At 41.9% G+C, this 25,847-nt stretch overlaps 1 protein-coding gene across 3 annotated transcripts in view; it reads right to left on the bottom strand.

The window, feature by feature from the left end:
* Window positions 1-25,847, bottom strand: part of GSAP (gamma-secretase activating protein) — an 81,498-nt gene that overhangs the window by 12,720 nt on the left and 42,931 nt on the right. For 2 of the 3 annotated variants that reach the window (XM_032873284.1, XM_032873283.1), the window contains 9 exons: window positions 22,921-23,013; window positions 22,567-22,784; window positions 20,634-20,703; window positions 19,989-20,071; window positions 16,932-16,985; window positions 5,740-5,868; window positions 4,842-4,900; window positions 4,123-4,154; window positions 1,662-1,723 (listed from right to left, as the gene is read on the bottom strand). In XM_032873284.1, coding sequence (XP_032729175.1) covers window positions 1,662-1,723; window positions 4,123-4,154; window positions 4,842-4,900; window positions 5,740-5,868; window positions 16,932-16,985; window positions 19,989-20,071; window positions 20,634-20,703; window positions 22,567-22,784; window positions 22,921-23,013 — 800 coding nt within the window. The remainder of the gene's footprint in view (window positions 1-1,661; window positions 1,724-4,122; window positions 4,155-4,841; window positions 4,901-5,739; window positions 5,869-16,931; window positions 16,986-19,988; window positions 20,072-20,633; window positions 20,704-22,566; window positions 22,785-22,920; window positions 23,014-25,847) is intronic. The other variant, XM_032873285.1, reaches the window with a different exon arrangement.

Raw genomic sequence — 25,847 nt, 5'->3', positions numbered from 1 at the left:
TGGAATTTCCAGAACAATGAAAATTTTTAGTGAAAACAGCAAGAATCCGTAATTTCTTTCTTTGTTTTTTGAGAGAGAGAGAGAGAGCACCTGGATGGGGCAGGAGTGCGGGAGAGGGAGAAAGAGAATATTAAGTAGGCTCCGTGCATAGCACAGAGCCTGACAGGGAGCTCAATCCCATGACCCGAGCCGAAATCGAGAGTTGGACACTCAACCAACTATGCCACCCAGGCATCCCGCTTCTTTCTGATATTAATAGGAATGACCCCAACATTTGATTTAAAATATGTCAGCTATCAGTATTAGGATATTTTTTGTCTTATTGATTTGGTGTATTCCAGAAGTGGAATTTTACTTTTATCAATTTTTAGCACCTATAGAGATTATCTTTTTTCCCCCTCTTTGACCTAGTGATATGATGAACTACATTAATACAGTGGCTAATGATAAGCCTTCTTTTAAAAAAAAAAAAAAAAGGCCACTTGGCCATGTTGTATTTTTCAAATGGACCACTGGAAAATATTTTAATTGAGCTTATGGTATCTATGTTCATAACTGAAAGTAAAAGTCATTGTTAGATTTTGGTTTTAGGGTTATGCTAGCCTTTTAAAGTGATTGAGAAACTTCCCATCGTTTTTTCAAAAATAATTTACATAGCCTGGGTATGATCTGATCCTTATAAGTTTGAAAGAACTAACTCATTAAATAATTTGGTGCCTTTTTGGAAGATTATCTCTTTCTTTTTCTTTTTTTAAGAGAGAGAGAGAGTGAGTGCATGCATGTGGGAGTCAGAAGAGGGAGGGGAAGAGAGACTCTTAAGCAGGCTTTGTTCTCAGTGTGGAGCTCAACACGGGGCTTAACCTCAGGACACTGAGAACGTGACCTGAACCCAAATCAAGAGTTGGACACTTAACTGACTGAGCCACCCAGACGCCCCTGCAGATAATCTCTGACAATTTTTTTCAAATTATTTTAGGGTTATTGTGTTGTCAAGGATTTTTATTTCTTCTTGGCTCAAGTTTGGTATTTCTATTTACCAAGGAAACTTTAACTAGAATTTTCAAATGTGTAAATATGCATTTACACATGTTTTTCTCACATTTGAAAACCTTCCATAGCTAAGGTAATAGACTATCCCATTCCTAAGCCTGCACAGGATTAAAGATATTTTATTAGACTTTCCAGATGTCTCTTTAATCAGTTTAAAAAAAAATAGATTTTGGATTTATTTACCAATTCTGCTCTTCCATTCATTTATTTTGATTTCTCTGTCTTTGGTCTTCCTAGCAGTAGGACTTCCTGAGAAAGGATACTTTATTCTGTTGTATTTTAAACCCCAAATACAAATGCCACGGAGACATCGTTCTTTCCTTTTTTTAAACACTCAGTGCTGTACATTTCCTTATGATGTTTTGTAATTATATATTTTGGGCGGTGACTGATTTATGTATGTCTCCCCCACTACACTAAATTCTAAAAGAGCAGAAATCATATCTGTGTTGTCTACCACTGAGCACACAGGGCCTACAGTGGCTGGTAACAGCTAATGGGTTAAAAGAATGAGTGAAAAATAAGGTCATCACGAGAAGGACAGTCTAGCCCTTTCCCTTTTCTTGGATCCTGTGGTTTCTCAGCACCCGAACGGCCCACAGAAAACTTACCAACCCCATCAGCAGCCTCTGGTGGTTGTCTTCCTCCTGGAAGAGGGGTGTTAATCTTGGCTCTGAAATTAAACAAAATAATAGTCAAGAAGGGTGGTTTTTGGGAAATGGACTAGAAGACGAGAAATCAGCCTGGGTTTCCCTTCTCTGAGTTATTGGGAACACAGACCATTTTGCTGATAGGATGAAATTTTTCATGAAATGCGTGACCTATTCCTGCAAGCTGAACTTGTCACCCAGGTGATACACAGACAGCTCTACTCCAAAAGACTAGGAAAGAAAGAAAGAAAACAAGGAACACATTGCCCGACACCAAGAGGCTCTGGCTTTGATTTCAATGTGAAAACTCACTGCTGTCTAAAGACCTCTGCTTCACTGGAGTGAGAGACACTTGGGCCCTTTCTTAACGCCAAGGGGGCCGTAAACTCAGAGACGGGGACTTGGTGGAAAGGATTGCATGACTGCTTTCCTCGTGACCCCCTATGGTTTAGTGACTGTGGGAGTCATTGAACTGAGGGGACCTGTCAATTACTGAAGCAAATAATACGAATTGTTACAAGTGATCTGACTCAAAGAGTAACCAGCTCAAGATGGAGAAGCGACACGGAAGGGTCAATGGGATGGCATTTCCTCTGCCGTGATTTGCACTATACCAGCAGCCTGGAGGGGCAGACAACACAGTCTTGTGGCAAGATGTGCCTAACACTCCTCTAACTGCACCTTCGTGTCCTGCTCCTCCTCTCCTGGGGCAACTGAGGCACGCACCTGTCAAGAGAGCAGAACTGCCCCAGTCAGTGGGCTGATGACCCTGTGTGGGACGGCACAGGGGCCTTTTGTCCACTCGGGATAAATCCGACCTGGAGCCCAAATGAGCTTTTTGATTCAGATGAAGCAATTCAAAACTTGATGCCAGCAGCCCTGAGATTCACCCTGACTGTCCTGTTTCTTTTAGTGATGACATTCTTCCTAGGACACTAGGGCAAGCCAAGAACGTAAGAGGAAGGGACAAGTTCCCAAAGTGCTCGCAGAGAGAATGGTTACAGGATGTAAACAGGCGGAAAGTACAGGAGTAGGAGCTCTAACGGGGGCAGAGGAGTGACAGACACCACAAAAACCTTGACAACCGGCAACATTTCCCGCATGGCAAAATTCCTGGCCAGGCAAGAAGGATGAGCCTGAACCAGGCACCTTCACGTCCCCACTGCTGGGCAGGACTCCTGCCCGCTGCTCCTGCCTGGTGCTAGCGGGAGAACCCCTGGCTTTGGGCATGGCTGGCCTGGTAACACAGGCAGAGGCTGGTTCCCTCCCGGCTGCTCCCTAAGCAAAGGCCCTGTCACCCTGGGCTGGATCACAAGTTCACTGTCACGGTTCACATGACTTATGTGCACAGCTGCAGGATGTCCCACAATGCACTGTATAAAATCGTTTCCGTTAGGGTCACCCAGCATACACCTAAATATCCAAGCCTATAAAACATAAGTGGGATATAAAAATAATAGCTTTTTAAATGGAGGCTGGCCTTTAGGAGGCATGAAAGTGTTCCAGAGACAAAACCACAAAAAAGCTTGTACCTGGATACGTTTAGCATTCTCGTCCCTCAGTTTTACCTGGTAGGGTGTTTAATCAAAACTTACCTCAGCTGTCACTCCTGGAAAGACTTTTCTGAGCTCGCTCTGTTCCCCAACCATCCCCACTCCTGATCCAATGCCTCCCCACCCCACCACGGTGGTTCTAGAACACCCATCGCCATCAGCATTTCTTCCTCACACATCAATGACAAAGCAGCCCTCAGGTATCTCGTGCACCAAGCGCTGTACGAGGTGCTATAAACGTTACCCCATTTACTCTTGTTTTTCCTCTCACCTTGTCCTGAAAAAGTTAATGCAGAAAGCGAACACATGGCTTGCCCAAGAGCACATTGTTAGCATGTGGCTGGCCTGGAACTGTAGCCAAGTTCTGTCTGGCTCCAGGCCTATGCTCTTCCTCTATAACCACACAGCTTACCCAGAGACTCCTATCTTTGGACTCCTATGACCTAGCCCAGGGAGTGCCCAAATGTTACCCAAAATCAAAGATCCCTGTGTGATCAGACAGCTGAAAAGCTGGAAGGAAAGCAGCCCTAAGCCAGAGGAACTCCCGAAGTGCATCGTGTGGGTACAGCCACAGGGCATGGTAATTAGATCAAGTATCTGAAGAAAAATAATGAAAACCAGATGCCAACACTCAGGGACTCTTCCAGCAAAAGCACATTCAGCAGCTGTCCTGAAAGGTCCTGGTGCCAAGACAGACATGGAAGGAGCTGGGTGGTCACTCTAACAGGAAGATATTAAAGGGGTGCTGCCTTCATTACACTACTGAGCGTGATTTCCTTGCCAACCCACACCGGTAGGAAAGACAGGGTTACAAACCAAACACTGACAGAAATCAAATAAAGAGGACTTTATTACATTTCTCTTCTTACCCAAATTCCTTGCTTCTAGGTTAGAAATCACCCTACAAAGAAATTAGCCAACATTATTCACATAGGAAGATTAAAAAAAAAGCCACAATACCCCACAAAGATATCCTCCATAAAACCACCGCAGAAACTGTTCTCAGGCAGCTGAAAACCTCAAACACTTTAATCAACTTGGCAAAAGCCACATTAGGCGATTATAAAATCTCAAAACCCTTTAGCGCAAACAATGACAATAATTTAGAACAATTGCAGCTCTCGGTTATTGGAAATAATGGGAACAGAAAATAGAACAGGGTTGGAACGGGCCTATTCTCGTAGCACTCCAAGATGACTCATCTATCCAGAAAATGGGCTTTCAAAATAAGAGCCCGCTCAGCAGCCCACTAACACTTTGTAAATGAACCTACTATCTCTAACCCCCTAAAGTGCTCACTTAGTAAGGGCCTTCTCTACTACTTGTTGTTTATAATTATCTATCTTCAGGATGCCAGTCTGTAAGGTTTAATATACAATTTTATTATACAATTTAACATACAATTTTCCCACTAGAAACTCTAGCACCAAACTCAAGATAGGACCCTGGTGGCTGCATTCATTAAGCTCACAGCATCGTTTTGTTGAGGACACTCAACAAAAGGAAGCTCCTTCCACAAAAGGTCTCCAAAAAAGTACTCGCAAAAGATACGCATCTTCTAGGTACACTAATCCCTAATTTTACTTACTTCATTGCATTTTCACGAATATTCCTCATGTACACCATGGACCTTCTTCTTCCAGTTTTCTAGAAGGGAGAAAATGTCAGAGGTGTGGAAGGTCGAAGTTTTGTGGGCGCCATTTTTCACACCAAGGACATAGCGCAGCATAGCGAAAGAGTTTCGGAAGAAAGAAATATACTTTCCAAGCAATCAAAATACCTATGTTCTTAAAAATGAGTTTAAAAAGCACTTTATTCTGAAATTATTATAGATGTGTTGGAAGTTGTAAATCAACTAGACAGTGTTGTGTTATATACAATGACACTGCAACTACATGAGATTCTAGAAAGATCTCATGTACGCTTCAGCCAGTCTCCCCCCATGTTTATATCTGATTTAAAGGACTATAGTACAGTATCAAAATCAGGAGGCAGATATTGCTAGAATGAGTGTATAGTCCTATGTCAATTCACCATGGACGCACATTCACGTGCCGCAGTCAAGGTACAGAACAGTTCCATCCCCCCACAGATCTCCCTTGTGCTGCCCGTTTTGCAGTCAGTCCCAGCCACTTTTCTTTCAACTAAACCTAACCCTCAGCAACCATAAATTTTTAGAACACCTAGGTTTTTTTTAAATCAATTTTTAACTATACAAGTAATGCAAGAACACAGGTAAGACCGAGCTATTAATCTCACTTCCACGATAAACATGCTGCGTGTGTCCCTTAACCTCTGCGCACTTGATTTTCCTCCTCAAGAGAAGACAGATCAGAAAAGCACCGTGGTCTTCTTGCAACAATGCAAAAGGGCCTGGCTGTTGGGGAGAGTGCAGCAAACTGAAGCTAGCCTTGGGACTAAAGGGCATCCCCTCATCGGATGCTATACTTTTGCTTCTTGCTTTATTCTCCTGCATCCACACAAACCTCTTCTGAGATCAGGCTGTGCCATTCTTTCCGGACCATGCTGTTGTCATACAGCAGGCGTGGCTTGGAGTACTTCACGTATTCTAGGTTGGAGTTCAGTTTTTCCCAGTAGCCCTTAAAGCTGTGCACCTGCAGGAGACAAAAAGCACTGGTGAGCTTGAGAAGCAGGGCCTGGGCCCCGACCAACCAGCAAGGACCATCCGAGCCTTGCAGAAAGCCAGGCTTGCCTTACTTCCTCAGCTCTTAGAGGGCAGTGTTTCTGACTGAATTCTTCCCACGAAAGAATTCCTGCAGGAATTCTAAGATTTTACTTATTTACCAGAGAGAGAGATCACAGGTAGCCAGAGAGGCCGGCAGAGAGATAGGGGGAAGCAGGCTCCCTGCTAAGCAGAGAGCCAGATGTGGGGCTCGATCCCAGGACCCTGAGATCATGACCTGAACCAAAGGCAGAGGCCTAACCCACTGAGCCACCCAGGCGCCCCCTCCTGCAGGAATTCTAAAATAGTAAGACTTAAAGTGACTTGCTTTCCCCATTTCCTTTTCTGCCCCTTTTACAGAGAGCCACTGCTCCCGTCCCCAAACCAGTATGAGTTGCCTGAGTTCAGGCTAAGTTGGGAAGCCTGTATTAAACCCCGTGTTGTATTAAACACACCAGATCGTTTCCTCTCCAGACACCCACTTTGCTGACTTAGGTTGTGTTAACAATGATGTATTCAGAGAATGTTCATAAGACATATAGCACAGGGAAGAGGCTTACTTTCCTGCTAAGCTTATCTACTTCCAAAAGAGGTCTTTCAAAACCTAGGCGTCAGAAAGGTGGGGTGAACTAGTTTCACATTTGGCCGTCAAATACTCCAAAACAGAATTTGCTGGCAACTTATTTAGGTCTTTGACATATTGCTGTAATTGAAGCAATAATGTATCCATTATATGCATTTTTAAATATAATGCAATACTAACACATTTTTAATATTGAAGGATGTATTGACACAAAATGTTTTTTAATTTTTTAAGATTTATTTATTTAAGACAAAGGATGCGTGAGTGGGCAGAGGGACAGAGGGAAGAGAGAGAGAGAGACCCTCGAGCAGACTCCCCACTGAGCGTGAAGCCTGATGAGGAGCCTCATCCCACGACCCTGAGATCATTACCTGAGCTGAAACCAAGAGCCAGAAGTTTAACCAATGAGTCACCCAGGTGACCCTGTTTTTAAATTTTCAAATTTTAAATTTAAGTACAATGAACATATAATGCTAGATTACTTTCAGGAGTACAATATCATGATTCAAGAATTCTATACACTACTCAGTGTTCACCGCAGTAAGTGTAGTCACCATCTGTCACCAAATATTATTGCAATCTTACTGACTAGATTCCCTCTGCCGTACTGTTCCTCTCTAAGACTTATTTTATAACTAGGGTTTGTACATCTTTATCCCCTTTATCTATTTCACCCATCTCCCCCACCCCCATCACCCTCTGGCAACCACTAGTTAGGCCTCTGTAATTAAGAGTCTGGTTTTATGTCTTTTTAAAATTTATTTGTTTAACTTTTACATGTAAGTGAAATCATATGATATTTGCCTTTCTCTGACTTATTTCACTTAGCATTATACCTATAGGTCTATTCATGTTGCTGCAAATGGCAAGATCTTATTCCTTTTTTACGAGTAATATTCCACTGTATACATATACCAATTCTCTATCCATTCATCTATGGATGGACATTTGGGCTGCTTCCATATCTTAGCTATTGTAAATAATGCTGCAATAAACATAGGGGTGCGTGTATCTTTTCAAATTAGCATTTTCATTTTGAGTAAATACCCAGTAGTAGCATTATTGGATCATATGGTAATTCTAGTTTTAATTTTTTGAGGAACCTCCATACTGTTTTCTACAATGGTTGCACCAGTTTGCATTCTCACCAACAGAGCATGAAGACTCCTTTTTCTCTACATCCTCACCAACACTTGTTATTGCTTGACTTTTTGATTCTAGCCACTCTGAACAGGAGTGAGGTGAAATCTCATTGTGGTTTTGATTTGCATTTCCCTCATGATTAGTAATGTTGAGCATCTTGTAGCCCATCTGTATATCTTCTTCAGAGAAATGTCTGCTCAGGTCCTCTGCCCATTTTTTAATTGGATTATTTGTTTATTGGGTGTTGAATTGTATAAGTTATTTGTATATTTTGGATATTAACTTCTTAGTGGATATATTATCTGCAAATAACTTCTCTCATTCAGTGGGTTGCCTTTTCATTTTGTTGATGGTTTCCTTTGCTGTGCAAAAGCTTATTTTGATGTAGTCCCAGTAGTTTATTTTTGCTTTTATTTCCCTTGCCTAAGAAGACATTATCTAGAAAAATGTTTCTATGGCTGATATCAAAGGATATACTAACACACACTGTTTCCTTAAATCAATGAAGATAGATTTATGATACACTTTCTTGCCAAAATACATGTGTTTGTAAAAGATTTGACTAGGAACAAAATGCAATATGTAGCCAGAAAACAAAGTGAGCTAATGCTTAGTGTGGTAACAGCCTTGGCTATATTGCAAGAAAAAAAAAAGAGAATTTTAGTAAAATACACCTCAAACAAGAAAAATGCCCTTATATTAAATAATAGCACACTATCCACACTCTTACTAAAAGGGCAGTCACTATTGGTTCAAAATGAATTTTGGAGTATTGGTAAATTACATAATAATATTTACTTGGTGTTTTAGAAGCCTGAAAGGCCCATCCAGCCAACATCCCTTCTCAGAGAGACAAGAAAAACTACGTCCAAGGGCACCCAGATGGCTCAGTTGTTTAAGCGACTGCCTTCAGCTCAGGTCATGATCCTGGAGTCCTGGAATCGAGTCCTACATCGGGCTCCCAGCTCCACGGGGAGTCTGCTTCTCCCTCTGACCTTCTCCTCGTTCATGCTCTCTCTCACTGTCTCTCTCTCAAATAAATAAATAAAATGTTTAAAAAAAAAAAGAAAGAAAGAAAGAAAGAAAGAAAAACTACGTCCAAGAAAATGTCATTTCTAGCGGAAACTGGAACCCCGGTATTACATCACACTCCCAGATAAACCCACCTCACTTACCTTTTCTTCCCCTTTCAACTTATTTACAATTAATGTGCCCTTGTCTACCCTTTATTCTTCCTTCTATTGAAAAAAATAATAATGAAAGCAAATTCTGCCAACATTTGGCCATAGTTAGTCCCGGACAGGAAGTCACTGCAGCTTTCCTGCATTCTACTCCTGGGTTCCAGCACACTAGTGCCAAGGCCCCACAACTAACTGGTGTTGTAGTGACACCTAGTGGTTGGTCAAGATACTAGCTCTGCCCACTTTTGCAGCAGCAGCCCCACCCTGCGGTCCCAGCCATGTCTGAGAAACACCGAAGCCCTCCCACCCATCGGAGTATCTCCTCCCCTCACACACACACTGTAGCTCCTAAAAAAAGATCTCTCCCAAGGATCTCAAGATCCTTCCCCTTCCACCATTAAAATAACCCCTTTTCTTAGCTGAAAACAAACAGTTAAAACAAGTCCACGGATGGGCTACAAAGGGTCTTAGAAATCCAATGACAGTGTGCAGAACAGAGTTGTGGGAGCACATCTCTGGGGACAAGGCCTACAGCTTGCCCCAGATGTTCAAAGGGATCCATAACTTACAATAGTTCAAAACCCCTGAGTTATAAGGCAAAGGAATGGAGTTTTAAAAATAAATAAGCAAAACCCACTTAGATTTAAATTAGAAACACTGTTCAGCAAAGCCCGGAAATACTTTACTATAAACCTGTAGTTCTTTCAAGAAGGTCACCGGGCTGGATGTTACAACAGAGATGAAAATAATTAGTGGCATATGTCACCACATGGTATCTATGAGTTAAGTGATATAATTATTTTTAAGGTTTTATTTACTTATTTGACACACACAGAGAGAGAGAGAGAGAGAGAGAGCACAAGCAGGAGGAGTGGTAGGCAGATGGAGAAGCAGGCTCCCCACTGAGCAAGAAGCCAGATGAGGGGCTTGATCCCAGGACCTGAGCCAAAGGCAGATGCTTAACCGACTGAGCCACCCAGGCAGCCCAATAAATGATGGGATTTTTTAAGGTATGAAGATCTCGGAGATCACTGTATATTGGAAGGTCTATTTGGAAGCCTGAGTAATAGATAAGACCCAGAGTTTGAAAATGGATTTGAGTAAGTGAAAGACAAGGAGAGGACGTTCCGGAGGGGATACTCTGGGGAGTGAGTAAAGACTGAGAGACAAGAATGTGCATTCTGGGTTTAGATCAGAGGCAGAGCATTAGAGAAAGCAACCAACAGCACAATGTTGATTCTCTGTGGCGAAGACCTCTGTCTCTAGCCTGTGACTCCCGACTTCAGCAAACACGGGGCTGGCACCCCCCAGATACTAAACTGCAGCGGGGTGCGACCTGAGCTTCCTGAGTTTTCAAAGTTCCCGGGGCACCCCCAGGGCTCAGCCAGGGCAGAGAACACTGCTTCAGCCCGCCCAGGTCATCACCGTCTCCCAACCACCCTCACGTGTCTTCCTTGCCTCTGGCTTACAGGCTGATGAAGAACCAGCTGCCTGAGAATGGGTGATTGTGTTGTTGATTAATAGGAGATGGGGTTAAAGAGGAGGTTAGAGCCAATCCAGGATGGATGGCAAATGTCAAGGCAACACCCAACAGCTCATTCACCCAGAGAATTAAAGCAGCTCCGAGATCGAATTGTAGATGCTTGAACACAGAATGGGGGGAAAGAGGGAGCGGAAGCATTACAATCACATCCAAACAGTCCACCTGGGAGCACAGAAAAACACTCCTGTATCGTCAGTTAGTACTTACAGAACTTGTGAACTGAACACTGGGCTCATCGGGGACAATGGCATCGACATAAAGTAAGAGCCCAAGAAGCACACTGCAGGCTACTTCAGGAGAACGCATAAGCCTTAAAATATTTTATAAGAAAATACTCATGAATGTAGCTACTTCTGGGAGATGCTGGTGTAAGAAGCCATCAGACTCTCAAGAGAGCCCCAGAAGTGTTTTCCTGCACAAGGAGGAGTTTTATGGACCGTCAGATCCATAGAGAGGACCAGTGACTGGAACCCAAAGGTGACCACATGTGGCAAGTACCAGTTCTCCTATTCATAAATTAACACCTCTTTCTTCCCCATATTTAGAAAAATACAATCTCTCCTCTTTGCCCAGCTGGGTAGTTCTCTTACCCATTAAAAAAAAAAAAAAAATTATTTAAGAGAGAGAGAGCCTGCACAAGCAGGGGGAGGTGAAGAGGGAGAAGCAGGCTCCCTGCTGAGCAGGAACCCAGATGGGGGGCTTGATCCCAGGACCCCGGGATCATGACCTGATCTGAAGTCAGGCGCTTAAGTGACTGAGCCACCCCAGAGACCCTCTCTTAGCCATTTTTAATGGGCTGCATTTTTATTATAACCACTAAAAATGGTTCTAAACTGTCCATCTCATAACCAGCATATGCCCTAAGAAAGCCAACAGGAAGACATTTCTCTCCTTTCAACCTTAAGCATTAAACAGTACATCTCCAACCAAACCTGTGAAGAACAGCAGCACAAGCTAGTGGCCGGGTCTGTCCCTCAATTTCATCATTTGAGATATTAACTGAAGGAACCCCCATCTCTGTAGATATGACAGGAATGACTATACCAGCCTGGTGCTCTGTTTCTAAGAAATAATATTTCTTTGTACCATCATAAAATTATGTTTGACAATATTAACTGAACTTGCCATAACTCACCGTCCCAGAAAATACATTGTAGAGGAAAAATACTTGTTTTTCTACTACAACAATCTACTCCCAGAAGACATCATTTCTGGCCACCAAGTGTGGAAGTTCCCCCCAACACCACACACATCAACCAATTCTCCACCACCAAGCTGGGTCTGCTACAATTTAACTCAATTCGGACACTACCCACTTGGAGACAGCATTGGATCCCATAAGCTGCCTATAAATTGGAGGTTCCCAAGACCCCCTCCTTGGGTTTGACAGTTCACTGGAGTAGCTCACAGAACTCAAGAAAACAGTTCACATATTATACATTGGCTTATTGTAAAAGGATACAATGGAGGAAACTGCCAGATGGAAGAGATGGATAGAACCAGGCTCTATGGGAAAGGGCTCAGAGTTTCCACTGGCTCCTGAGGGACACTGTCCTCCCACACCTTAGCATCTCAGAAGCTCTCCAAACTCCTTCAGTAAGAGTTCTTTATGGAGGCTCCATGACTTAGGCAGGATTGATTAAATCACTGACCACCAGTGACTGAACTCAAATCCCAGCCATTCTCCCTTACCTCCAGAGCCGGGGGCGGGGGGTGGGGGGGGTCCTGGAAGTTCCAACCTTCTAATCATGGGTTTGGTTCTTTAGGCAACCAGCCCCCAGGCTTAGGTGCTTTCCAAAAAATCACCTTATTAACATAACTCAGGTGTAGCTGAAAGGGGCTTGCTATGAATAACAAAAGACATTCTTTTCACCTTTGTGCTATTTCAGGAACTGGGAACAAACACTGAATATAACAAAAGATGTTCCCGGTAGCTCTTATCACTTAGGAAATTACAAGGATTTTAGGAACTCCGTGCCAGGAGTCATGGATGAAGACCAAATGTACATTTCTAGTTATATCATAGTATCACGTATGTACCAACTGCACTTTGCAAAATCAGTATTTCCCACATCACCAATGGACATTTCTGGTACTACATTGTTATCAAAGCAACAATCCTTTTTTTTACAAAATTGTAAGGTATTGCATTGTAATTTTGTTGATACTTTGGATCCGTAACAAAACTTGTATTTAAATGCCAGTAGTAGTCTGTATGTCTGTATTGGGAAGGTCAAGGAAAAAAGTCTGTTTTATTTCACAAAGCAATCAATAACACTCATGCTCTGCCCAATTAAAACTGTATTCTTAAAACACTTTGTAAGTGAAGAAGCATAATTAAATGAACAAGTCTCTGGAGAAGAGCCCAGGTGCCAATGATTGTATTCCCAAGTGCTCAGGGGCACTGAGACCCCCTGATAGACTCTTGACTTAACACAGTGACTTCTGATGGGACGTAAGTGGGAAGGGCTCTCAAGTCTCCCTAGCCTTCCCAGTGTCTGGGTCAGACAGTAATCTAAACAAATGACTAAAAGGTTTCCTTACTTTATAAAATGAAACTAAAGATGTCTGGCTTAAAAAACACGTGAACATACTCCCATCTCTCCATTGGGAGTATGCTCATTCACCTTTTATCATTATATTCCAGTAAGTGATTGTTTCTATGTATTTCCTAATCTTCATGGGCTTCCTGCGGTCAGGTTTTGTGTGTGTGTTTTTTAATTTATTTATTTAACAGACAGAGATCACAAGTAGGCAGAGAAGCAGGCAGAGAGAGAGGAAGGGAAGCAGACTCCCTGCTGAGCAGAGAGCCCTATGCGGGCTCTATCCCCGGACCCTGGGATCATGATCTGAGCTGAAGGCAAAGGCTTCAACACACTGAGCCACCCAGGCGCCCCAAATAGTTTCTCTTCTCACTAGAAAATCAAGGGTAATTTTAAAGCTTTCAAGAAGATTGCCACTTCCCTAGAGAAATCCATGTTTTATGAAGGGCTAAAATCATTCCTGGGAAGGACACTCTTGATAACATTGCTTTGAAGGCAAGGACCTTGTTTCAGTATACTACTTGTTTCACTGTTTAAAATTCTTCTGGAAACCATTTTATAAAGTAAGGAAGCCACTACTCTTTCAGGTGATTAAGTGCTAATTCAACTGGCGTATGCCAAGTTAAATTGCATATTCCTATACTAAACATTTGTAAAGTACTCCACGGGATAACTCTGCAGAGAGAGCAGGAAGAAGATGCTTTTCCACCTTCGCTTTGCCTTTCCCTCTCCCGACTTCTTATCAGGGCAGTCATCTACCAAGGAGCAAAGCGAGTGCGGTGAGAGTAAATAAGGATCCCTGGGGCCTCATGGAAAGTCTGGCAGCAAATGTGCACTCATTCAAAAGGTAACTCGTGATTTGGGTCAGAGGTACTCAGAGCCAACTCCTGTAGCTGAGTAAGCACGGAGAGAGCAGTCTTGTAACTGCGGGAGGGGAGGGAGGGGCCGAAGGTGGGGTGGGCCCCCCGCAAGCAGGCCCATCGCAATATAATGAAGCTGGGACTTGGGGTAGAAGAAGTAGGTCAAAGGCAGCGGCTTCTAGCGAGGAGTATTGTGCAAAGAGGAATGGGGAAACAAATGAGAAAGATCAGAGCCAGATGTCCTGTGTCTCCCATGCTGAGGGACTGGGGTAGGGATTGGGGAGCTGGACAAACCAAATCTAGTACCATCTCTTCCAGAGTTCAAGGCCCATTCCAGTAGCATATCTTTGCCTTCCCTGACAGATTGCGTCTGCGTCTGCGTCTGCATGGACAAGGTCGTCAAGAGATCTACAGTTCAAATGTGTGCTGTGTAACACTTCCTCCCGGCATGCAGACACATGGGGGAGCAGTACAGGAGCTCCCAAGAATGTCTGGGAATGGTTGATGGGAAACATCAGTCTGCAGGGCCAGATGTCAAAGGTCATTAGGGGAAAGGAAAAAAAAAGTGAGATGCACAGTGAATATTAGGAGAGAAAAAAACTTGAATAATAAAAAAAGCATCATTTTACACACAAATATACAGACACATAAATAGGAAAAAAGAAAAAAGGGTGCAAAAATAAGCCACTTTGTTCCTAAGCGAAGTCAAATCATATTCTTAGAATAAGCCACTGGGTAAAAAATTAAGGAAATCTTCACATCAGTCTTTTATATTTACTTAATTTTTAAAATGACAATACACGGGGCACCTGGGTGGCTCAGTGGGTTAGGCCTCTGCCTTCAGCTCAAGTCATGATTTCAAGGTCCTGAGATCAAGCCCTGCATTGGGCTCTCTGCTCAGCAGGGAGCCTGCTTCCCCCTCTCTGCCAACTGCTCTGCCTACTTGTGATCTCTCTCTCTCTATTCAATAAATAAATAAAGTCTTAAAAAAATAAATAAAATGAAAATATACAATGGTGATAAGGTTGTAGTAAAACTGATAAACCCATAAATTCCTTGTGAGTTAATCACAACATTTTTTTTGTTTGTTTCGTTTTGTTTTTGAGTATCCACTTTGGCAATAAGAATCAAAAGCTTTCAAAACTGTCACAGTCTTTCACCCAACAATACTCCTGGACATTTAACCTTGGAGGATAAATCAAAAGAAAAACCATCTAGATAAAAATATTCACTGCAACATTATTTTTAATTGCTTTTTTTTTTTTTTAATGGGGGCTGGAGACAAACTAAATGTCTCAAAACAGAAAAATGATTCATTAGGACACAACAACCCAGCAGAATCCTCTGGAGCCTTTAGAGGTCCTAATTACGAAGCTCACACAGAAGCATGAAAACTGATGTAACTGGCAATCTTTGTTAAATATCTCTGGATGGGGGCACCTGGGTAGTTCAGTCATTAAATATCTGCCTTCAGCTCAGGTCATGATCCCAGGGTCCTGGGATTGAGCCCCGAGTCCAGCTCCCTGCTCAGTGGCGAAAGCCTGCTTCTCCCTCTCCCACTCCCCCTGCTTGTGTTCCCTCTCTCCCTGTGTCTCTCTGTCAAATAAATAAATAAAATCTTTAAAAAAAAAAAATCTCTCTGGATGGCTTCTACTATGCCTTCCTATGACAAAGGCTAGAGGAAATGGGGGTAAAACTGAAAGCTGATTCGTTAGGAACTGTAGAGAATTATGGGTGACACTACTTTCTCCTTAAAATTCTCTTCACTGGGCTCCGGGTGGCTCAGTTTGGTTAAGCTTCTGCCTTTGGCTCAGAGCATGATCCCAAGGTCCTCAATTGAGCCCCACATTGGGCTCCCCCTGCTCTGCAAGGAGCCTGCTTCTCTCTCCCTCTGTCTGCCACTTCCCCTGCTTGTGCTCTCTCTCACTCTCTGTCAAATAAATAAAACCTTTAAAAAATAAATAAAACTCTCTTCACCGGTTTCACACATTATGGGTTTGGTAGCACTCATGATAAAAGCAGAAACAGTACAAGGAAAGGAGGGAGGCTCTTAATAAGAACATTTTCTGCTATTAATCAAACCTTTCTTTCCCCTTCCTCTTTCTCCCTTTGGGGGCCTTCACAGTGGTCCCGGCTGTGGCCCAGAACCATCACCTTTCCGTCTCCCTGAAGGACCCTTCTTAGGACTGAAACTCAGAACCATCAAACCTGCCCCAGTCGGCCTTCTCCCACTCCCAGTGCATCACCGGGATCTCAGACCTCACGGCTTTCTGCTTTCCCCAGGCTGCCAGACCTGGCCTGCCCTCCGTGGATCCAAAAGAATTAAATGTAAATAAGAGAGCGGCAGCACCGCGGGCTGCCTGCTACCAAACGCTGAGATTTCCCACTACACACCAAGCTATAATTAACAGGAGGCGATGCCAGAAACAACAAAGGAGCTTCAAGGAAACAGCTAAAATACTCTCCAGTTTTTAACTACACACAACATTCTTTTCTACTCACCCACCCCACCCCGTTCTCCCTATTGTGCTCAGAAGCTCTTCTGAAACCACCAAATTACACAAAGACACTAATAGCTACCCCTTAGCGGCAGGAAGGAGGTGTGCAGAAGCTTCACAGAGACCGCATTCGGAGCCAGCGGAGGTCACTTTTGAGAAACAGAAAAGCTGTTCTTAGAACCAGAAGGAAATTAGATAATCTCAGCCCAGGTTACTTAATGAGTTTAAGGCTATGTGTGTGTGTGTGTGTGTGTGTGTGTGTGCGTGTGCGTGAGCGTGTGGAGGGTTCTCTAAACACGGTCTGTAAGAACTCCAGTGTGGACTGGTTGGAGGTGCCGTGGAAAAGACGAGTCCTGTGTGGTTTAGGTTGATCCCCATAACTCTCTGTCTTCAGAAAACGTCCCTCTCCAAAGAGTATTCCTAAGAATTGCCATAATATTATCCTCACAGACGACTCAACCCCTTAGGAAGGATTTTCTCAAGAACTAATCCTACCCCTTGCCCCCATCCTCCCGCTGACGGTCTACAAGTCCTTTGGGAACCACCATAGTCCTTGACACAGAGAGCTGGAGCTCCTGTTGAGTGTGGAGGCCAGCAAGGAAGCCAGGCACGGTGTGCTTTTGTCTCTCCCTGGTAGGACTTACCTTCATGAAAGGCAATGGGATCTCTTCCGTCACAAGGGTTATTCCAGGAATTTCCTATGGTGGGGAAAAACACACACACAGGACTGCTAAACGTATCAACCACCACAAGCTTAAGCCTTCAGGAAGTGTTTTCTGCACAGACAGAAGCTGAGGGCAGCTCCCAGTTTGCTAAACTCTACTTTAAATAAACCTTATGGTTTATAAATAGCAGTGAACCAACCCATCTCTTGCCTTGAGAAGGGAACTATTCTTTCAAGTCATGATTACAATAGAGGGCCAATCTCTGAAGGAAAGGAGAAGACTATTAGGAATACAGAGCAACTAGTATATTATTTACATATTTCCATTTAAGAACAAACGAGGCAAATTACACATGCATTATCAAACGTAATAATAAGGGGGACATTTTCCTTCTCTGTTTATTGCTCCTTCCTCCCACTTCTCTTTTGCTTAAATGTATTATATTATAGTTGGCCCCTGCCTCCCTAGAAGGAACCAAGATTAGTGGGGTTCTTTTTTGACTTTAATGGAAAATTTTCCTTCACCTCATCCTCTACCATAATTTCAGAAATAAAAGATCCCCATAAAGAGTTGATGCAGCGGTGGGACTCCTGGGTGGCTTAGTTGGTTAAGCAGCTGCCTTCAGCTCAGGTCATGATCCCAGCATCCTGGGATTGAGTCTCACATCAGGCTCCTTGCTCAGCAGGGAACCTGCTTCTCCCTCTGCCTCTGCCTGCCACTCTGTCTGCCTATGCCCTCTCTCTCTCTGACAAATAAATAAATAAAATCTTAAAAAAAAAAAAAAAGAGTTGATGCAGTGGTATCACCATGGCAAATATGAAAGGTGTAAAATCTGTATCAGGAAATCCAAATTATAACACTGTGAGCATTAAAACAAAAATTTCAATAGAAATATAAACTTCCAAAATGGCCCCTCATTCGTTCATTTTGGAAGTGTGTTTCTATATTAACTGTGTAGATAAGCCTCTCAACCTGTGAATTCATCCTTTATTTTCTAAAAAAAAAAAGGGTAGACGATATATGAGGAAATAACTTTGAAAGTGTTCTGTAGAAATAAAATCTCGTGTTTGTTTAGAACTCAAATGTACTAGATTTTTACTGACATACAATATTCCTGTGGAAAGGGGCACCACAGAAATGCAGAAATAAATTTCCAGAATATTCAAGCAACCGAGTTGTCCACTGTGACCACTGAAAGCCTGTGTTAAGAATGTATTTTGTGTTTCACTCACCACTACTTGGTAAGAGAAGATAATTCAAAAAAGCATTAAAATTTCACTATAGCTTTAGGTTATAGATGGCATCGTAAAATAAGAATAACAGGGCTAATTGTTTGCAAAGCATAATTCAGGGTTATTTATATGTAAGAGCACCATATGTTCTAGTATCTTAAAAAATCCAATTCAATTATTTACAGAAATAATCTGTCTCCATACAGAAGTATGATATTACTCTTTTTTTTATCCTAGCAAGGATTTATTAAAGGATAAAAATAAGAGGATTTGTAGATTAGGAAAAGAAAAGGCAAATGGTGGACATCATTGCTAAAGAGAAGCAGGGACTCAGAATTTCAGGATTAGAAGAGACCTTTAAAGGTAACCAACACCCTGAAGTTTAGAGCAACATGGTAAACCCCAAAGCAGCTCAGTAGATGGTGGTTAGGACTGTGGGTTTTTTAGATTATACTCTCACAGGACTTCCTGACCTCACTCTGCAGGTCTACAACAGCTCCTCGGCCCCATGGTCATGAGAAATGCAAAAGTAAGGAGCTGCCTCCCAAAAGAGCCCCTCGAATGCTATCCAGCTAACACATGCTCCATCTTTAAACACAACCCTGGGAACTACAGGGGTTCCCGGTCCCCTCCTCCCAGACACGGAAATGGAGGATGACAGGGCTGGGTGGTGAGGGAAGAAAACAGAGAGGTGCATTTCCTGACTCCCCGTGGTTTAACCTGCAGACTTCCTGCCCCATCACCATAGACGCTGTGTGTATGTTCACAAGAGTTCTCAAAGCAAACAGTGAGGGCTTGGAGAACGGACAGACGAGCTGTCTTTCCCTTGTTACTCGACAGCGAGGCAAGAACATTTAACAATCCTTAACAGTCAAAGACAGAACAGCCTTTAGGATAACTACCGCTGTGTATACCAAACATTTAGAAATTAATCACACATACCTGACTCTATTTAGATAGTCTAAATACAAAACGGGCAAGTGTCACGATTCATCCCAGTACTTATTTTCCTATGTTTGTGTTACCTAAATTCCATTTATTTTTCTAAATGCCTTTTTGATACTAACCTCTGCCTTGGGACTAAGCATGTTATTCTATGAAATAAAATATTCTATGAAGTATGAAAGAAGAAATCTTTTCCAGGGAAAGCCTGAAACCTTTTTCAGGGTTTTTGCTTTTTGATCCAACAAATCTCAGTTTACTGCACCATGTTCTAGAGAAAACAAAATTTTAGCTCAGCACTTCCTAATTGAAAAATTGGGAAGAAGGGCCAGGGGGAAGAAAAAGGTCGAAAGGAGTGAATTTGCTTAAGATCACTAAATTTTGCTGATTTTGAGGCTAAACGGTTATTACAAATTCTCTTTATGAGGCTGGGAAAAGGGTTAAATCTCCGTAGGAAACAAAACAGCTTACAATAACAGCAATGGCCCAATCATTCACATTTATAAAAACCTGAGAAATATTTTAGTCTACTCTAGTTGCTAAAAAAAAAAATGTAAAACACCATTTGAAGATGATAGAGGGTTCATTTTGCTTAGTAGTAGGAAGAGTAACACATATCCTGTACCTTCTCCTTTAATTCTCCTGTTTTATATCACTACCTTTGGCTAACAGCAAGGATTCACAATTATTCTTCTGCCAGGAGACTCCAACTCAGGTCCTTATCAGTCAAAAATAGACAAATGAAATCACAGCCATGGGTACTGTGACATGGATATCCCACAACTGACCCACAACTGACCCACAACTGGGTCAGTTTTAATTTTAATTTTAATCACACAAAGAATACAAACTGTTAACTTACTGTATCCCAAGCGAACACTGAGGAATATGGCAAAAGTTTATCCATGTTACTTGTCTCTGGATATATGCTCCAATATGAAGAAGCTGAGTAGATTTTTGAAAGAAGAAAAAAAAAAAGAAAAGAAAGAAAGACATGATTTAATAAGAAGAATAAGGCAGTAGACACTGTTAATTCACCAAAGCAAGCAAACTCCCAAAAAGTTTTTACTGCCTTATCCTTATCTTCAAAAGGCTAACAGTTAGCGTCTACCTTTATAAAACGTTCAGGTTCTGTTCTTTACTATGAGAATAATTTAAAAAAAATTATTTGGCACTTCTATCTGATGACATTATACTACTTCACACAGAAATGGCAGACACAAAACTGAACTAAGAAAGTTTTTACATCTTACTGGGAGGAAAAAATCACTAATAAGGTTAGAGAATCAAGATCATATCGTATCTTATCAGTCTCTGAACTGTCAGAGCTTCACACAAGACCACGGGAGAATGAAATTTAATTAGCTGCTGACTGAAACAGAGTTAAAAAAAAAAAAAAGTGCTTCTAACCAACATTTTGACAGATTGAGACATTATCAATTTGTTGCTTTCCCTCCAGCAAAAGGGTCAAGGATTCAACTTAATATGCACCATCAGCAAGACCTACCAATTATAAATTCCTGAATGAGGTCAAACGAATGGCAGGCAGAGACATTCTCAGAAATCCACTGAATAAGCTTTAAAAAATAAGAAGACAATTCTGTTGGTATGTACATCTGCACCCTGCCCCCACCATTGAAGAAGTACAAAATGTATGTGAATCTTTTTGAAACTCTGTATCTATTTTGGAACTGTCATAGAATACACTCACTTCCCTTCAAGGCGTGTAATGCAAGACTGTGGTTTAAGGAGTCTTATAAATCAGGTCTATTTTACATATATTTTTCAAATAAATATCCCTGGCTGAAATCCAAATAAGCCTTCTTCGACCCCATGTCTGCTTTTGCTAGAGTGGGTCATGTTACAGCAAAGTGCCAGTGTGAAGAGCTGGGTGATAGAGGAGAAAACAACCCAATCACACCTCAGAGCTCGAAGGCAGCAGACCTGGGTTTGAATCCAGCTCAGGCATCCGTGTGATCATCGGCACACCATTTAACCTTGGTGAGCATCACTGCGGTCCTCCCAAGCACAGGTTGTAATGACACCTCTCTCAGTGTCCACAACCATCCTCACCTGCTGGCGGACTGAAACTCCTTGTTCCCAGCCTTAGAACTGAAGTATACCATGAGGCTTGCCAAGCCACAGAGCACTCTCACATGTCTGCTCCTACCAATAAATAAGTGGTTGTTTTTTAAGCTTTGTGTATTTGTGAGAGAGAGAGAGAGAGTGTGTGTGTGTGTGTGTGTGTGTGTGTGTGAGAGAGAGAGAGAGAGAGAGAGCGCACTCCCACAAGCAGGGAGAGCAGCAGCAGAGGGAGACGCAGGCTCCTGCTGAGCAAGGAGCCCGATGTGGGACTTGATCCCAGAACCCTGGGATCGTGACCTGAGCCATAGGCAGATACTTAACCGACTGAGCCACCCAGGCATCCCAAGAAACAGTTGTTTTCATTTCTAAACCTATTCATGCTGGTTATACTTCTCTTCACAGTTAGGTAATTTTATAAAATATTACCATAGATGAATGAAATATGGACTCAAAAAGAGTGTTGTTTGGCCAATAAAAGTTGAACACTTTGGAAAGACTCAAAGGCATATCTAAAACACTCACTTAAAAAAAAAATCTAAGTGTGAGACAACTGTAAAAGATTAGGAAAAAAATGCCCAATAGATACAAATTGTTTTTGAAAAGATCTTTAAAATATGGCTCTCCTTGGGTTAAAGAAAAGAAGACAGTAAGGTTAAGGAACAAAAGGAAGAAGAAAAGTCAGAGACAGCACATTACTAGTGGTTTTATGTAAGAAAAATGATTTTGAACTCCAACCAGCTAAAATACAAAGAAAGGGTATTAAACGACATCGAAAGATAGGTGAATAAATGCACCTTTTGTTTGTTGTTTTAGGTTAAAATAAGATAAAGTATCTTTTCTTCAATTACCCAACCACCCATTGGTCCCAATGAAGTCTAACAGAGGGCTATCTCCAACTGCGCAGGACAACTATAAAATTAAATGACAAAATGTGTGAAAGTGCTTCATAAATTCAATTGTGAAATATAAATAATCTTTATTAAAATGTAATAAATATATGGCACCAGATTTTATTTCTTGTAATGCTATACACCAAATAGAGACCAGGAGAAAAAGTAGGTATTTGAGGAGCTATTTCCTATTTACGGAGCACTTTCTTGGAATGTTACTGATATAGCTAACGTGTAGGCACAGTATTGAAAAGAGAGAAGTCAACAGACATGTTCACAGTCTGAGGTCTGGTCGGGGTCCATAAAAAGAAGCATGAGAAGAGAATATGTTCAAATCAGAATGGAGACCATAAATGTCAACTAATTATTACCAAATGAAAATGACATCTGTTCATTTCAACCACAAACCTAGATGGCTGGCATTGTCTATTTGCCAATCTTTTTAACTTGAAGCTACATAACCACCTTGGCTTCCAGGAACTGGGGGTCTCGGCCACAGGAGAGGACACAGTGCAACACGGCCATCTTCTCACAGTCTAGCTGAGTGTTCCATAGGAACTGTAATAAATAGGACTGGTTGAGGACTGCCCTATAGAGCTTTCCAGAACACCAATCCAGTACCAGGGACCCTGATAGTGACTGTAAAGGGCTATGAGGTAGCATATCAACCACTTCATTGTTTCCTGGCCAGAAAAAAAAAAAAGAAAAGAAAAGAAAAAAGAGATCAGCAAATAAAAGAAACCCCTCTCACCGAAACATAAACATTGTCAAGACAAACCCAAATAGACCACATTCATGAGGGGAAAACCACAGCCATACCTGTCAGAAATAAACTGTGGCAGATCAGGTCCGGATGTTGAATGTTAAGTAAATGAAAGAAATGACCAGGTAAGTAAACAGCCACATAATATTCTGTAGAAGAGAAAGATAAAAATTATCTGTATGTGGCAAGAGTTGCACAGGCAAAGATAAAGCCCAGAACTTGACAGTATCCCTATTTGTCTTTGAACCTCTTAAAACACAAAAGTTTTGATCAGTGTAAACTGTTTGATGTCAGCACATTTCATCTTCCTGCCAGATCTCACTTGTTCCTATCTGTGGCTAGTTGTCTTCATACACTTGGCAATGGTTTTCTTAACTGATATCTGTAATTTTGAGTCTAAGTGAATTGTGGCTTTATTTGAACCTAAATGACCTCTAAAAGCAAATTAGAAAAAAAATACCAAGCAATATAAATTCTTCCTTTATCTGATAGTCTGGGAATAGCTTATGATGGGAATTTCCCTCCTCATTTCTGCCAGCTGGGAGACCCTCTAAAATTTTGTTTCCTATGTTTGCCCACTCATTGTCATCATCACTATCATCGTCATTTTGTTTAGAGAACCCTTAATTTGATATTCATCAAAACAATCTCTGCAGGCATTCTAACACTTGGTGAAGTACTGATAAGAATTCACACCTTCACAGTCCCTGCGTTCGATAATTTTGTACGAAGAACACTCGTACACAGATTGAGACAAGGTGTAAAAATAGGTTTCTGGAGAATGGGAAGGTAGAAGTAGCCCTTGCCAATAATTTTTCACCCGAGAGCAGTGAATGTCCTACAGATGACATATTTAGATTGTAAGCAACGCAGCTGGATTCTTTTTTCCTAAGAAGCAAAGAAATACATGTTAATTATTTGCATAGAAGGCATTCAGGGGAAAGGAAAGGAAAGAGGATGTAAAACTCGAAGCCACTGACTTAAGTAAGAGTCCTCTTGGTGCCTGGGGATCAAGCGATGTTAACGAGAGCAGCACAAATGGTTGCAATAATATTCTTGTTATGGCAACACTTAAGTAGAAACACACAAATAATGATATAGTAGAGTACAGTAGGAAAGGGTTAGGCATCAAATGACCTAAATTAATTCCTAGGCTAGCATTTAACCAGTTAACTAGGGTGGTAACTACGTAACTCCTCCCTGCGAGAGGAGGCATTTGGAAGGCAATGAGGGTTGTTTGGAATTGTTACAATCACTGCAGTGGAAGGGGGAGTCCTCCTGCCGTTTGGCGAAAGTCCTTAAATCCCTCAATGTGCAGGACACTCTCACACAAGAAGAACTGTCTCAACGAAAATGCCAACAGGGCCCATAGTAGGTCAAATGACGACCCCCTAAGATGTTCATATGCTAATCCCAGAGCCTGTGACTGTATCACCTGAAGTGACGGAAGGCACCTTGCAGATGAGATCAAGGATCCTGGAGATGTGGAGGGTATCCTGGAGTATCCAAGTGGACCCAAGGTAACCATAAATATGTTTACAGGAGAGAGGCAGAAGGAGACTGGACTACAGAGGAGAAGATCACTCGAGGATGAAAGAGATGGAGTGATGGGGTCGCAAGCCAAGAAATGCCAGCCTCGAGATGCTGGGGTTGTCCAAGGATTAATTCCTCCCCAGAATCTCCAGAAGGAACCATTTCTACCCACACCTTGACTTTAGCCCCTCAAAACTCATTTCAGAATTCTGACCTCCAGAACCAAAAGACAACATTCATGTTGTTTTAAGCCCTAAATTTGTGATAATTTGTCATAGCAGCAATAAGAAAATAACACAGTGTCCCTGATAAGATACACTAAAAGGAGACTGGGCACAGACCTCAGCCTTCCTGAGCTCAGTTTCATTATCTGGAAAATGAGGATAACATCACCTAGCAGAATTGTTGTAAGGATCAAGATAATGGAGATAACATGCTTAGCATATAATACTCATTTTTAAAATGGTAGCTTTTTATTTACAAATATATCCTTCTTATATAGAGGTGTCTGGGTTCATGGAAAACTTTATTCTTTAATATCAACATTAAAACTCTATTCTTTAATATTTTAATTAAAATATTCAAAATAAGTCCCCTTTAATAGGGTGATAATTCAGAACAGTTGTATGTAATTAATAGGAAAAAAGGCATCACTCAAAAGCAATACTGTTGTCATAAAAATTACCTCTGGAGTAGTTTTAAGCTTGGGTATAATTCTGTGCCAAGAAGACTAAATGTGTATAAGAAGGAAAGACAACTTATGTAAGAGCCTATTTTTACAAACCTCTAGGATTTCTGCCGGCTCCACAGTCTGAAGACCATAGATTAAATCATGCCTGCCCTTTTCTAGAGTCATTGTCAGGAGGAAAAAAAAGAAGGCTACCTTTGACCTGACAAAATGCTAAGTTTTTTTTTAGTGAAAAGTTTCCTACATCACTCTTGAAATGGGATGTTGATGCAGCATTCTCTGATAAGAATCAAGTCTCAGACCCAGGAAACCTTATATTTATCTCTCTAACCACAGGAAGCAGTAGACTCAGGCCTCTCTAAGGCAATTTCCCACAGGTTCAAAGCTCAGGTTAACATTTACCACGTACTGGCCCACTCCACATTCACTATCTCACCTCATCTACAGTATTGTTCAAAAGAAAAATCTTTTTTTATCAACTTTGTCATTTTTTTTAAAGATTTTATTTATTTATTTGACAGACAGAGATCACAAGTAGGCAGAGGCAGGCAGAGAGAGAGAGAAGGGGAAGCAGGCTCCCCGCTGAGCAGAGAGCCCAATGCGGGGCTCGATCCCAGGACCCTGGGATCATGACCTGAGCCGAAGGCAGAGGCTTTAACCCACTGAGCCACCCTGGCGCCCCATCAACTTTGTCATTTTTGTTCTCATTTGCCCAGCTCCCTCACATTATACCTTCTTAAGCTTTTGTCATGATAGCAGGCA

Source organism: Lontra canadensis, unplaced genomic scaffold (genome assembly GCF_010015895.1).
Source record: "Lontra canadensis isolate GAN:19392208 unplaced genomic scaffold, GSC_riverotter_1.0 scaffold48, whole genome shotgun sequence".
Classification (NCBI taxonomy): domain Eukaryota; kingdom Metazoa; phylum Chordata; class Mammalia; order Carnivora; family Mustelidae; genus Lontra; species Lontra canadensis.
This window is presented reverse-complemented; position numbering and strand designations above follow the sequence as displayed.